Raw genomic sequence first — 14406 nt, forward strand, 5'->3', positions numbered from 1 at the left:
CCGTAAATGGGGAACCATCTAAAGGAAAGGGCTGACGAATAGTTTTGTTTATGATTGTAGGGCGTTTAACGACTTGTTGAAATAAACAAGCAGCACTGACAAAATAACGCACTGATCAGTTGTAACATGGCAGCGTATGTGACGATCGCAGGTGTGCTGTATCTTTAGTGTTATTCCCATAAAACTTCAGCAGTAAAGTCTTTACTACAACCTACCAAAAACGGTCACATTTGGTTGAGTTTTGAGCTACAATTTCTATGGTGTCATGGAAAGAATAAATCCAGATAATGATGTTTGTTTTTGCATTTACATACTGAACTATTTATTATTTATTTGGCGTTATGAATTGTAATTAAATCACATTGAAAGTATTAAAAATGAATGTAATCTTTAAAGATACTGATGTACTATTTAAATTAAAGTGTTGATAATAAAAATAAAATACAGACATAAAATGTATATCTTTGTTGTCTTCTCTTAGTTTTTTCTCCATTTTTTGGATTTTTTCTTCTTTCTTTAATGATTTCTTCCACTTTTTGCATCATTAAATCTTCTGTTGATCATTTTAGTTATCTTTAATAGTTTAGTATCCTTTGATCATTTCCTAATGATTTCTTCCACTTTTTGCATATTTTACTTCTTCTGTTGATCCTTTCAGTTGTCTTTCATATTATGGTATCCTATTTTAATCTCGCATTTAGGTCTCATCTTATTATAAACATTTTTATCCATAAAAAATGAGATAACATTATTATTTAAATGGTATTCGCATATAAAATAGCTTGAAACATGGACAAGTCTGTGGGTAGTTTTGTTCACACATAGCAAGTACGTTAATCCAAAAAGCTTGGCTTATTGTTAGTATTTACTGACAGTTTCTTTTTTTTTTTTTTTCAATAAACAATATCCGTTTTAATGTCTTCTGAGACTTTTCGTTAATTTCGATTGCATGTCTATGCATCTAAAAGAACCGAACAGTATAGATCATGCTTCCTGAGGAAGATCTTTGATCAATTCAGGATCAGGATCTTCCTCACTATGCCTAATCCAAACAAAACACCGATTAAACGAGCGTTTTGAAACTGAAATACAAATCTTGAGATGAAGTATTGAGTCCTCTCCAGTAGTTTGTATTGGAGAAGAAGTCAACACGGCGAATGTATTGTATGTAAGAAGTCAATAAATGTATTTTCTTCCAGCTTTCTTTAATTATTGTAAAACATTCTTGCATCCTGATCTACCTATGCTCGCATCAGTTTCTAGCAATATTGCAGCCACAGACAAACCCCGAACCAACGACACCGTGCTGCACTACTGCACGACGCACACAGCAAGCCAGAGCGCACCTTTCGCAGCCGCACCGAAGTACGGCCAGCCTCCCTTTAGGCCCGAACGCACCAAGCTGGTAGAGGGAGATCACCGCGAACGAGATCACTTTCCACTTCGCGGGCTGCATTTGACCCCGGCATCGACTGCCACTTTGGTAGGGAAGTGGCCGATCGCCACACAAACATACACGCACGCAGAGCTCACCTGGCCCGTCCGAACGATCGCGCACGTTCGTGTGCGTACCATTCAGGAAGGATACGCACCCGAGACCCCGAGCAGCGAAACGAGAGCAAACCGAAGCGAGCCAGTGCCCGCCACTACGCCTAAACCCTTCCCTCCCGAGAACCTTTTGCCGAGGGTTGGCAAGATTCCGCACGCGCGCGATCGCACGCTGTGAGAAAAGCGCGCACGAGCCACCGCGGACCCCCTGGGCCCGGAGTGGAATCAACGTTGGAGAGTGGGAAGTCTAGACTCCACCGCGTGCTTTTCGGTCGGTGATGCCGTTCTGTTCCCACAGTTGGCGGGCGTTCCTTTTCGGGCTGACCTGGGTTGACACTTCGGTTGTATAAAAGGGACCGGTGGGCTAGGCCGACCATTCAGTAGTAGTGTAGTAACGGCTCTACGCTGTATGTAGAGCAGCAGTACCTATCCTCGAGCAGCGTTCCACATCGCAAGGACCTCTGAAAACAAACACATACACACGCACACACACACACCACGGTACGACTCGGAATAAGGAATAGTGCCCAAACCGTGCTGGAACCTATCCGTGCTGATCTTTTCGTTCATTTCAGTGCTGTTTTGTAGCCGTTTTTGTTGAGTGTCGCTAGTGCGTGTGAGAGTGCGTGAATCCGTCCGACGGGAGAGCAAGTCGGCGTCCCGGTTCCTAATATCCTGCGGGATAGAGCACATTTAAAGCGCGTTCGTTTCACTCGCAAAGTGCACATCATGAAGGTGAGTGAGAGCAGCAAACGGCACGCAGTACGACAGGACTTTGTGGATATGGTGGACATTGTCGTGTTGTGGCGAAGGTGGAAAGGCAGTGAAGGATAGTGAAGAACCGCAGTGCAATAAAACTGTGATTACCAAAAGAACATTTACCTCCAGAAAGAGCTATGAAACGAGTGATCTGCTTTATGGATCAAACCGTAAGACTTTACGAGAAGAAGTGACCGAAGTGTTCAAAGCGCGCTCCAAACTGATTGTGTAATCGTTGGCTTCCACCAGTTGGCAGTTCCGAATGTTCTGAAGGTTTTTTTTGAGGGGAGCAGGATCCAGATCCCGAAAGCGCCGGATCACATTGGGCTGTCCCATAAATGGCAGCTCGTCGTTCAATTTCACGGCTAGCGCGGATTACGACCGTGATCACGCGACCCGGCAGTGTGATCTAATTCACGCTGCACGACGTCACCGTCATAGAATCGTGTCGCCCCGCTCGCAATCGATTCAATGAAATCGAGAGTAACGACTAGCGCTGCCCGGCTGGAGGCCACGCGACCTGTACAAACAGCGCGTCGAGCGCTAGCGATGATGCCCTCGGGCGTCAAACGGTCAACGGCGGGAGGGACACCGCGCAACCGTGCATATCCGTGCGTGTGAAGCATTTAGCTAACACACACACACACACATATACGCAAACAAGCGACAAGAAATCGGTTCAAAGATTCGAATCTGATATAACGCTATGGAACACACACACACCCCCCCTCTACGCATCTCTTCCACTCCGCGTGTTTGGCGGCGCAACCTGATTCTAAGGGCGAGATACTTTACGCTGCATCACGTCGTGCGTCGTTTTGCCTCCTTCTTCTCTGCTCTACTTCAAAGAAGTCGCGAATGAAAAAAACTGGCCCCAGCGGAAAGTGAACGCAGCGGGGAGGGCTGGCCAGTTATGTAAAGCAGCAAGGCGTTGGTACTGGACAAGTGTACCACTACCAGCAGTACTAGGCAACTGGCTAACCTTAGCGAACCGTCGCTGCGATCGAACCGCTCGGTGCATTAGTCATGTGGGGTGGAGTTCGATTTCTCACTGACTGGGTGCGTTTTTTTGTTGTTGTGTGGTGCATGCACATTACAATGAGTTTGCAATAATTGCACCCTTCCCCGTATGGCACCGGGAACGGAACAGGGCGTTCTAGCGTAGAACCGTTGGGCGCCGCTTTATCCGCTACTTTTGGCGAACCACTTTACGGTGTTGTCACCAAGATTTACGGTTACCCATTTACTGTCGTGTAGGTGTAGGTCGCCCAACGGGAAATGTAAATTATGGCAGCTTTACCAGGGTGCTGTTGCGGACGATCATCGACAGTGATCGATGGACCATTTTCCGCCCCACATCCGGCTGTCGGGTGGGGCAGGTGCACGTCACAGAAGGATGCTGCAGCGGGTTTTGTTCGGCGTGGGAAGTTGTCGATTTGCTGTGAATGGGTTTGCAAAAGAACGTCTTAAAGGGCGTATGTCTTAACGTTGGGTTTGAATGTACATGGCGGGAAGATATTGATCGTTTGTTCGAACCATCTTTGGAGAGGAAGTACATGAATCAAGAGGTAGGATGTTTTAGACGTTCGAACGGCTTTGCTTCAGAACATCAGGTACAAGACTATTCCAAACAAACACGTTTTTAGAGAAATACTCGAGCAGTAGAATGTATCTGACAATTTGTCAAGCATATTTAATAGGCTTTATTAGCTTAGATATAATCAATAAATCGTAAGAAATATGCTAGAACCCGACAAAATGGCTAGTGAATCTCTAAAGATTTATCTCGATCAATATCATAACTAAACCGAGTCTCATCAAACGTGTCAAAATCATAGCATTGAGTAAAGAGAGAATACCAAATGCTTTCGATTGCGTCAAACCCATATGGAAATTACATCTGTCTTGAAGAACTTCTCATGCTGTCTATGAGAGTTGGCACGTTTTTTCGACCTTAAGTGTGAGATAAGCTATATGACTTGCACAAAAAAAATCGACAGAGTATAGACTGTTGCCCAGTAGTGTGGTCGTAGCTTTACACGGATTTCATGATCACTTTATTGGATCCTGTGTCTTGTTGGATCCTGTGTATTTGCTCCAAGAATTGTTTAATGTTATATGTTTAAAGCTAAAATTAAAAAAAAATCCCTGAAAAGACACAGATATCCGAATATTTAAATCAAAGATACTCATTTTAAAACCTGTATATCGTACTTTTCAAATAGTAGTAAACTCTGTAGAAAATAGTGTTGTAAACTTGTACAGTCTTTTTGGAATTTTAAGCAAAAAATCAGAAAAAGGAAACTTGTTCCATTACTAGATAAAATGATCTCTTTAACATGTGTCAACATTGAAAGCAACCAATCAAGACCTCCTTCAATTTCCATCAAAACCTCCACAAAAAGCTATTCTACAAAGTTCCAATTTCCAAAGAACTGTAGCTACCACCATCATACACCTAAAGTTGCTCTCAAACTAGTTTCCCCGAGATCGGCCACCATGTCACTGTCACTGAATACGACAATCTTGCACCAAGGGGCCGTGCAGTTGCATTGCTGTAATTATAATTCCTGCTAAACTGCACTGCATATCATTATCTATTAATAAACCAATATTGGCCGCTTCGATTTCAATTCCCACCGAACCACCCAACGCTCGCAGCACAAGCGCGCCCGCACGCAGTATCGTTCTGCGATGAGAACGCTCTGCGCACGCAGCTTAAATTTTAATTAGAAACCAGTTTCCGTACCCGTACCCCACAAGAATATTTGGCAAACGGGCTGGCTGCGGGCTACACGCACCCGTGCACCATAAACAGTGCGGCTTAATTGAATCGTCAGCAAGCGCACCCAGCAGGCCACGCTGAACTATCTGCCACCGTACCACCGTGAGTGACATTGCGCACTCACATACGCACCGAATGTCACATGTTCTTGTGTGTGACACCGCATGCGTGCTCCAATTTGGTCAGACGGGTGTGTAAAAACAAGTTCGTTAACCAGTCGCCACGGTGCGCGGCCCGCATTCGTATCGATTCGCACCGCGACTCGCAGGGCGGCCTCGGCAGCTCCGGAGCTCGAGCTGGAGCTGTGCGCGAGCGGGAACGGGGTCACATACCGCTCAAGAACTCTTTCATTCTTCCAACCGGAGAGCGGCCACAAGCCGCCGGAGTCAAGTGAGCTGATGTAATACTTGCTGAAAAAAGCTTCACTAAGGATCGCAAGGTTACCAAGGTGGCATTCCTGCAGAGTGCAGCGATCGCAAGGGAGGGTTGCGAACTCCCCCTCCACCTTCACCATCACTCTTTAATGAGCTGTCTTTACCTCTTTACGCTCTCTCTCTCTCTCTCTCTCATTCGCTCGCGCTTGTTTGCAGATGTTTGCTGCCGTGCTGTTGGCGGCCTGCCTGGCCACATCGAGCCTGGCCAGCCCGGCCCCGGACTGTCCACCGAGCGGGCACGTCTCCGGCTACTCCTACCCGGCCCCGACCGTCCAGCTGTCCGTCGGCAAGGCGATCAACTCGGTCAGCGTGACGCCCGGCTTCTCCTCCTACTCCGTCGACGGTGAGGTGAAGTACGCGTCGGTCGGTCCGTCCTACAGCTCGTACGAAGCGTCCCCCGCCTATAGTGCGTACGGTGCGTCCGGCGAGGACCTGAAGCTGACCAGCTACGAGGCGGGCGTGAAGACGGTCGAGGCTGCCCCGGCCGTCACCTACACCGCCAAGACCGCCGGCGTGGTGTACGCGGACAAGTCGCCCGCCGCCACCTTCGCTTCCGTGGTGCCGTCGGTCAGCTACACCAAGACGGTGGCCGCCCCGGCCGTCTACGCCCAGCCCGCCGTCAGCAAGGTGTACACCAGTGAGGCTGCCCCTGCCTACCAAGTCACCAAGGAGTACCTGCCGCCCACCGTGAAGACGTACGCCACCGCTCCAGCCGTCGCCTCGTACGTGTCCACCCCGACCGTCACCAAGTATGCGGCCGCGCCCGCCGTCTCGTCGTACGTTGCCACCGCACCGGTCGTCAGCAAGTACGTGTCGGCCGGCCCCGCTGTCAGCTATTCCGCTGCCCCGGTGGCCAAGGTTGCCACCTACTCGAGCTATGCGCCCGCTGCCAAGGTCGCGACCTATGCTACCCCCGCCTACGGTTATGCTGCGTCCTATGCTCCGGCCGTGAAGGCCAGCTACGCCAGCTACGCACCGGCCACGTCGTACGCCAGCTACGCACCGGCCACGACCTACGCCAGCTACACGCCCGCCGCTAAGGTGGCCTCGTACACCCCGGCCGTCGGTTACGCTGCCTATGCGCCGGCCGCTAAGGTTGCGTACGCCGCGCCTGCCGCCAGCTACGCCAGCTCGTACGCCACCACCTCCAAGCTGGCCTATGCCGCGCCGGCCGTCACCAAGACGGTCGTGTCCGCACCGGCCGTCGCTTCCTACTACTCCGCCCCGGCCGTCACCAAGTACTCGTCCGCCCCGGCCGTGTCGACCGCGTACGTGTCCGCCCCGACCGTCACCAAGTATGCCGCGGCCGGCGTTGCCTATACCCCGGCCGTCTCGAGCTACGTTGCGCCCTACTCGGCCCAAGCGTACACCCCGGCCGTCAGCAAGTACGTCTCGACGCCCGCCGTCTCCTCGTACTACGCCACGCCCGCCGTCTCGAAGGTAGTGTCCAGCCCGGCGTACGCCTCGTACGTGTCCGCCCCGGCCGTCACCAAGTACGCGTCCGCACCGGCCGTGTCCAGCGCGTACGTTTCCACCCCGGTCGTCAGCAAGACGGCGTACTCTGGCGCTTATCTGGCCGCTCCGGCCGTCGCTAAGGTTGCCACCGCGTACGGACCGGCCGTCGCTTCCTACAGCACTGGCCCTGCCGTTTCGGCCTACAGCACCGGCTCGGCCTACAGTACCGGCTCGGCCTACTCGAGCTACTCCGTCGCTCCGGCCGTCTCGAAGGTAGTTTCGAGCCCAGCCGTCGCTGCCTACAGCACTGGACCGGCTTACTCCAGCTACTCGGTCGCTCCGGCCGTCTCCAAGGTGTACTCCACGCCAGCCGTTGCCGCCTATAGTGCCGTCCCTGCCGTCTCCAAGGTCTACTCGACCCCGGCCGTCGCTTCTTACAGTGCCGTCCCGGCCGTCTCCAAGGTGTACTCGACCCCGGCCGTTGCTAGCTACAGTGCCAGTCCCGCCTACTCCTCCTACTCGGCCACCCCGGCCGTTGCCTCGTACAGTGCCGTCCCGGCCGTCTCCAAGGTGTACTCCACCCCTGCCGTCGCTTCGTACAGTGCCGTCCCTGCCGTCTCCAAGGTCTACTCCACGCCGGCCGTTGCCAGCTACAGTGCCGTCCCGGCCGTCTCCAAGGTGTACTCGAGCCCTGCCGTCGCTGCTTACAGTGCCGGTCCCGCCTACTCCTCCTACTCGGCCACCCCGGCCGTCGCTGCGTACAGCGCCGGTCCGGCCTACTCGGCCTACTCCGTCGCTCCGGCCGTCACCAAGTACGCTACGTCCGGTGTTGCCGGCTACGCTACGTCCGGTGTTGCCGGCTACGCCACGTCCGGTGCCACGCACGGCTACTACGCCGCCGGCCCAGCCGTCTCGGCCGCTCACTACGGAGGCTACCGTTATGCTGCCGCTGCTCCTGCCCTGACTACCGCCTACACGGCCCCGGCCACCGTCGTCAAGACCGTTGCGCCGACCACCGTCGTGAAGACGGTCGCCGAGAAGTACCTCGAACATTATGTGAGTTGTGGCGTGCCCCTTTTCACCATTAATCCTCACCGCTCGCTTGATGACACCTTCCTTTCCCTTCCCTTCCACAGGAAGATAATGCCCGCTACGCTTTCGAGTACGGCGTGAACGACCCGCTGACCGGTGACATCAAGCACCAGAAGGAGGAGCGCGACGGTGACGTCGTGCGCGGCCAGTACTCGCTGGTCGAGCCGGACGGTAACGTGCGCACGGTCGACTACTACGCCGACTGGGCCACCGGGTTCCACGCGACCGTCACCAACAGCCGGGACCAGGTGCACGCCACCAAGGTGCTGGGCAAGCGCGACACCGTGAAGGCGTAAGGCGTCCCACCCATCTCCCATTTTCCACTAGGGGACTCACTCTCGTCCCGGTGGCAGCAGCCAGGAAGCAGTGATCGCTGTGTACAGAGAACGTCCTGCAAAATCGCTCCTCTTCATCCGAATCTTCATCCATCTCCAACACACACACACTTCATTGTCCATTCGAAAGCGCAGATGTGTTGGTAGTAGCGTAGAGACGTGTTAATGTATGTGTGCCTTGTTTTGTTTACTCATTCATATTCGTTCTTAGCCGTTTTTGGATGTTTTATTTGTATCGCGCCATAACGCTGTCTCTCTCTCTCTCTCTCTCTCTCTCTCTCTCACACACACACACAGGCACTTTGTATGTCCAGTTTTACATTGTTTGTTTTTTTTTTGTATTGTATGTATGTACATGTATACTACGATTATTTATTGTTTTCGTGATGAGTAGTTGCACGGGCAAGTGTGCTGTGCAGAGCAGGACAGAGAAGAAAAACAAGTTCGTAGCAATCGGAACTAGTGTGTCAAACCCGTCCGTCCTGTTCAAAATCTGTCCGCGCCTGTTTTGACAACCCTGTAAATATATCATACACGACCGTGCTCGAGAAAAAAAGAAAAGAAAAACCGCTCACCTCACGAAAACAGGCCGTATTTTGTTCATATTTTGTCCATTCTCACAACCACACACACACATCTCTCATCCGCCCCAAAATCCGCAACCTGCCCGTACCGCTCGTTCCAGGACTTCCATCAGGACGCTTGCCGGACCGCCTCAGCTCCATCCTTCCCTCATCCCATCATGTTATCTTTGTGATAGAAGTGTCATACAAATATATGTATTTTATTACTCTTTTTAAAAACAAATCGCTCCCGCTTGATGCATAATTTTGGGGCTAGTTCTTCCTCCAGATCAGGAACCTTATATGAAATCTTACATTTACTTCCTATTGCTTAGGAGCGAAAGAAACCGCCGCCTCGGGGAACTCGTTTGCAGACGTGCGTAGTAAAAGGGTGAGAAAATGATCTTCACAGTTACACAATCGTTCGCTATTACCTGTTTTTTTTTTAATCAAACCCATTGAATAATATCACCTGCGTACATTTAATTTCCTGCTCCTTTTCGTGCAGATCTTGTATCAATTGGTCCACGGCCCCACAGTTTGACCGCTTATTTTTATCCAACCCGCTTGCCATTACATGGTGGAATAAACGAGTTTTTGATAGCGTTGGATATCATGGATGGATGTCAACAGCGAGTGGATCGAGCCGCAGCATATGATCGTTCGTTTGCATCATACTTACCCTTAATCTTTAGATGCTTTCTTGGATAATGATCCAATATGTTTCATAATATCTTAGCAACCCTTGTGGATGTATGCAAAATTATGTACACTACGAAGCCAATCATACAGCTAACAACCTTAAACAAGGTCAACCACTTGAATATTAGGTTTCTGATACAGAAGCTAAACAATTGGATTAACACCTAACCAACTGCTTTGAAGATAAGCTTTGACAAACTTCTTGGTCGCAAAGTTCTTAGTCGCAAACTTCTTGGTCACAAAAATTCCTGTTCGCAAACTTCTTGGTCGCAAACTACTTGGTCACAAACTACTTAGTCGCAAACTACTTAATCGCAAACTTCTTGGTCACAAACTTCTTGATCGCAAAAAATCCTGGTCGCAAATTTCTTGGTCACAAACTTCTTGGTCGCAAACTTCTTGGTCGCAAAACTTCTTGGTCGCAAACTTCTGGTTACCTCACGACGCTCGATATATCGGCGCAGTGCGACTACTGCTAACAGATAAGCACGGATGCTTCACGCACACAACTATTCCACGCTTACATCGGTTAAACTTCGTGATTGCTCCGATGATGGATACCGAAACGCAGACTTTTTGATGATTTAGTGTGACTTCGGGTGCATGCCCCGAATAGACCGTGCCCCCATACGTAAGACTGACTATCCTACTATGGTAATAATAAGTCACTGAAAGCCAAGCTCACTTCATTAGTGGGTACAGGCAGGCCTTGACCGACAGCGGTTGTTGTGCCAAAAAGGAGAAGAAGAAGTGTGACTTCGGATGTTTTCGGCTGTTTTTGATGTCCCGTGTGTACCGGGCCGTAGAGTACACTACACATCAAATACTCAAATCAAATACTTCCTTCCTTCCCTTAAGAAGTCAAGAAAGTTTTCCAAAAATACGAGAACCCCTTAAACCCCTGGAAACATGTAAAGACCGTTGGTGAAGCATATCAATAGGCAGAACTGCTCCACAATCTTCGCGTGTTTAACGAATATCACCTTCAGAAACGTCCATTGATATTTGAATCGTGTAAGTAGAGGGGCGGTCCCGTGATACAGTCGTCAACTCGAACGACTCAATAACACACCCGTAATGGGTGCTGGAATGGACCGTCCCCCCGTAGTAAGGACTGACTATCCGGCTACGTGGTATTGAATAAAGTCTCGAAAGCATATAGGCCAGCATGTCCGCGTAGGACGTTTACGCCAAATAGAAGAAAAAGAAGCAGTAGAGGGCCTCACCAACCGAGAGATAGAGATGATGGAAGTGAGCTTTATTGGCTAGAAAACGAGAAAAATAGGCATGCATCTTTTACATTAAATTAACAACTCATTTTAGTTAAAACTTTGGACCTGTCAAAAATATGTTTATTTGGTCTTACTAATGCTTATCACACTTTAAACGTTCGCATTGTCCCGGATGAAGGCACGGATGCTTGGCGCGGCAACGCGCGCATACACGCCCGGCAGATTGCCCAGACACAGCGGCGATCCCCAGGACACGATACCGATCTGGCGCCCGTTGTTGGTCAGTGGGCCACCACTGTCACCACCGCACGCATCACGTCCCGGCTCGCTGGCACAGACCATACTGTCAAACCAAATCAAAAACGTTAAAATCCGAACCAAACACGCCCAAACAAGCCCTCGGCCCGCCCCCCGGGATTACTTACTTATCGGTAACGCTGGCCGCACCCCATACGCCACGGCAGCTTTCCTGCGAGATAAGCGGTACCTCGACCGCCTGCAGATTGATCGGCAGCGCCCCGATGGCACTGGTCGCACCCCAGCCCGACACCATCGTGCGCGTACCTTCCGGATAGTCCGTACCCTCCGGGGCTAGCGTGATCGGCGCAATGTTAGCCCCCACAAACGAGGTCGTAATGCGGATGACGCACACATCAAAGTCCAGGCTGCTGTCCGAGTACGACGGATGGTTGATGATTTCCGCCGTTTGGAATACAACACCACCGGCCGTTCGGTCAGTGCTTCCACCGCGCAGCGTAATCTATGGGTAACGCAAGGTGCACATTAAAGCTCACAATTCACACCAAAACTTGTCACGTCCATCCCCTCCAACCACTACCTACCGCCGCTACCGGAGGAGCCGGGAAGGTGCAGTGGGCGGCCGACAGCGCATAGTTGCTCGAGATGACCGACGCGCCGCAAATGTGCGCACCGTTCTGGCGCAGCGACAGCTGGTACGGGAAGTCGGCAATGTTTGCCTCGAATCCACCGACAATGCGGCCACTGGTTGGTGGTGCGATCGGTAGCACCAGCCCGCTCGGCAGGCGCCTCTTCGACTGGTAGAGATCCTCCTCCCAGCCGGCCAAACTGCTGCCAATGAGCAGTGCCACCACGAACCAGGAACTAAACGCCATCGTGCTGTCAATCTGTTCTTACCGAAACGTCCCAGACGAAACTTGTAACTGGCGGTCTTGAGATGCGTTTTGCTTTAATATAGTGCACCGATCTCTAATCGGTTTTTGGGACGGGTACGATAAGATATCTTTTGATAGCGGGATTGACCATTTTTTACGGGCAACCAAGCACAATGCCACCCGGTGGATGGGAAATCCTTCGACGTCAGCCATAGTACATTACAATCGAAAATCGATTAACCACAGTACAGAGTATCTTATCGCAACGGCTGAAAGAACCCGTTTTGATGAAACATTCTTAATCCTGCTTTGCTGATTTGTGCCGTTTCTTTGATGTGGGGGTTTGGGCACTTTTGCATCTTCAACAATTGTGGGAAAAGGTTGCGGACTGAGTTTGGCCTTAGTAGAACGAATAGCTGCGGGAAAATATCGAAAAAACATAATGCAGAATCGACATTGTCTTTGAGGATTAGAAGAGAGACGATCCTTAGTCAACGTATAGCTCTCTACGCTCTTTCAATTTTCAATTTGTACTCAGCAAGTACTAACGCTCAAAGTGTTAACTCCGAGGTGTACGCAAAAAGAAACGGTTGCCTAACCCAGTGCAATGTACAAACTAGCGTCGAACTATTAATTGGACTAGCTGATGTCGAACTCGAACCATGACTACAAGACAAGACGCTTGTTGCTGGGACCTCCACTCCTCACTGACCGCAAACCACAGGCCAGAACAGCATTTATCACCGCAGCAGCTGCTCGATGGGAAGCATCGTCTTGTGCTGCTTTCGTGGATCCATCTTTACGTGCCTGCCAGGACACTACGACGTAGGCCAATGCCACTGCTATCACTGAGTCCCGTACGTCTCTTGGCTCCCCAATCTGATGCTCTGTGTGGACTGCTTGTTACACTGTGAACGAACGTTACAAGCCCGGAACCACGGCAGCGGAATTGACTACAGGTATAAATATTCGAAATGTGTCGCATCGTATTTTAATATGAATGTTGTATTTGCCTTGCCAGTCTTTTTGAATGAAATGAAATTTATACTCAAACTTAAATTGAGCAATTTCGAGAGGGCTTTACAGTCCCTTGATTAATAATAATAAATATTAAACATTAATTGATCTGAAACTCCTGACTCTTGTTCTCCACTTTTTTTCTGAAACTGATAGTCGAAATGATTCGAATAATTCTGAAACTTGTTCAGTCGTTGAACTAACCCATACCGATCATGAAACTGATCCCGAACATATACCGGCCCTAGAATTGATCCATACCGGACCTGAAACTAATCACAAACACATACCAGTTTTGAAATTGATGCTGAACCTGTACTGGTTTTATAACTGTTCCCTAACCTCTTCTGATCCTGGAAGTGATCCTAAATCCGAGGAACTGATAAAAAAACCCCATAGTGATACTGGAAAAGATCTCAGACTTTTAATTATTTTGATCCCGGTCTTATAAAGGTTCTGGAATTGATAATGAATCCATATCGGTTCTGAAATTATATGAGGATCCTTACCGACTCTACAACTAATACTGCACATACCGATCCTTGGTTGGTCCTTACTAGCGATGGGTCATACGACTCCACAAACGGATCGACCCGGAGTCGGGTGTGCCTTGGCCGGAATCGATTCCGACCCGTGGGTGCAACTAGTTCGGTAGGTTCATACAAGTTCAGTAGGTTCATACGAGTTCAATAGGTTCAGCAAAGCATATGCGACTCCGACTCGTGGGTGCAACAAGTTCAGTAGGTTCATACGAATTCAATAGGTACATAAGATTTCGGTAGGTTCATATGAGTTCAATAGGTTCATACGAGTTCGGTAGGTTCATAGGAGTTCAGTGGGTTTAGTAGATTTGGTGGGTTCAAGCGAGTTCAGTAGGCTCATTAGAGTTTAGTAGGTTTGGTAAATGAACTGCTTAAATGTTGTTTCATTTCGTTAAAAAAAACTTAAACTTCCGTTATTGTAAATATATTCTTCTATTTTGGCACAAAAACCATTGTCGCTCAAGGCCTGTCTAAATCACAAGTGGGTTTGGCTTTAAATGACTGATTGATTACCCATAGCCAAATAGTCTGTCCTACGTATTGGGGAGCACGGTCCTTTGGGGGCTTGAACCCATGGCGGAACCCATGAAGATTAATTCCATTTTTGTAATTACATATTTTGGTTACCGTGAAAGAACCTTGGTGTGGTCTGGTACAGCCGTCAACTCGTAAGACTTAACAACATGCCCATCATGTGTTCAAGTCACAAATAGGCCGTGCTCCCATACGTAGGACTGACTATCCTGCTATGGTAAGAATAAGTCACTGAAACCCAAGCTCTATTCACTAGTGGGTTCAGGCAGGCCTTG

General features: G+C 49.6%; 2 protein-coding genes across 2 annotated transcripts; one reads left to right on the plus strand and one right to left on the minus strand.

Moving 5' to 3' along the window:
• Positions 1-2032: 2032 nt before the first annotated feature.
• LOC120947428 (paternally-expressed gene 3 protein) lies at positions 2033-9211 on the plus strand. Its single transcript, XM_040362753.2, has 4 exons — positions 2033-2049; positions 2124-2283; positions 5683-8037; positions 8118-9211. Exons 2-4 carry the CDS (start codon positions 2278-2280, stop codon positions 8367-8369), a joined length of 2613 nt encoding a protein of 870 aa, XP_040218687.2. The 5' UTR covers positions 2033-2049; positions 2124-2277; the 3' UTR covers positions 8370-9211.
• Positions 9212-10990: 1779 nt separating this feature from the next.
• Positions 10991-12098, minus strand: LOC120947430 (trypsin 3A1-like). Its single transcript, XM_040362756.2, has 3 exons — positions 11748-12098; positions 11331-11665; positions 10991-11248 (listed from the first exon to the last, which is right to left on the minus strand). The coding sequence occupies exons 1-3, from the start codon at positions 12036-12038 to the stop codon at positions 11056-11058; spliced, it is 819 nt and encodes a 272-aa protein (XP_040218690.1). The 5' UTR covers positions 12039-12098; the 3' UTR covers positions 10991-11055.
• Positions 12099-14406: the final 2308 nt, after the last annotated feature.

This window comes from Anopheles coluzzii, chromosome 2 (genome assembly GCF_943734685.1).
Source record: "Anopheles coluzzii chromosome 2, AcolN3, whole genome shotgun sequence".
NCBI lineage: Eukaryota > Metazoa > Arthropoda > Insecta > Diptera > Culicidae > Anopheles > Anopheles coluzzii.

What these genes read in the sequence shown, in the direction of transcription:
- LOC120947430 (XM_040362756.2), bottom strand. Translation starts at nt 12,038, where the DNA reads ATGGCGTTTAGTTCCTGGTTCGTGGTGGCACTGCTCATTGGCAGCAGT. An exon ending in CGGCTCCTCCGGTAGCGGCG is followed by an intron (nt 11,666 to 11,747) that starts GTAGGTAGTGGT and finishes CGTTACCCATAG; the next exon opens with ATTACGCTGCGCGGTGGAAG. An exon ending in GCGGCCAGCGTTACCGATAA is followed by an intron (nt 11,249 to 11,330) that starts GTAAGTAATCCC and finishes TTGGTTTGACAG; the next exon opens with TATGGTCTGTGCCAGCGAGC.
- LOC120947428 (XM_040362753.2), top strand. An exon ending in AGAAGTACCTCGAACATTAT is followed by an intron (nt 8,038 to 8,117) that starts GTGAGTTGTGGC and finishes TCCCTTCCACAG; the next exon opens with GAAGATAATGCCCGCTACGC.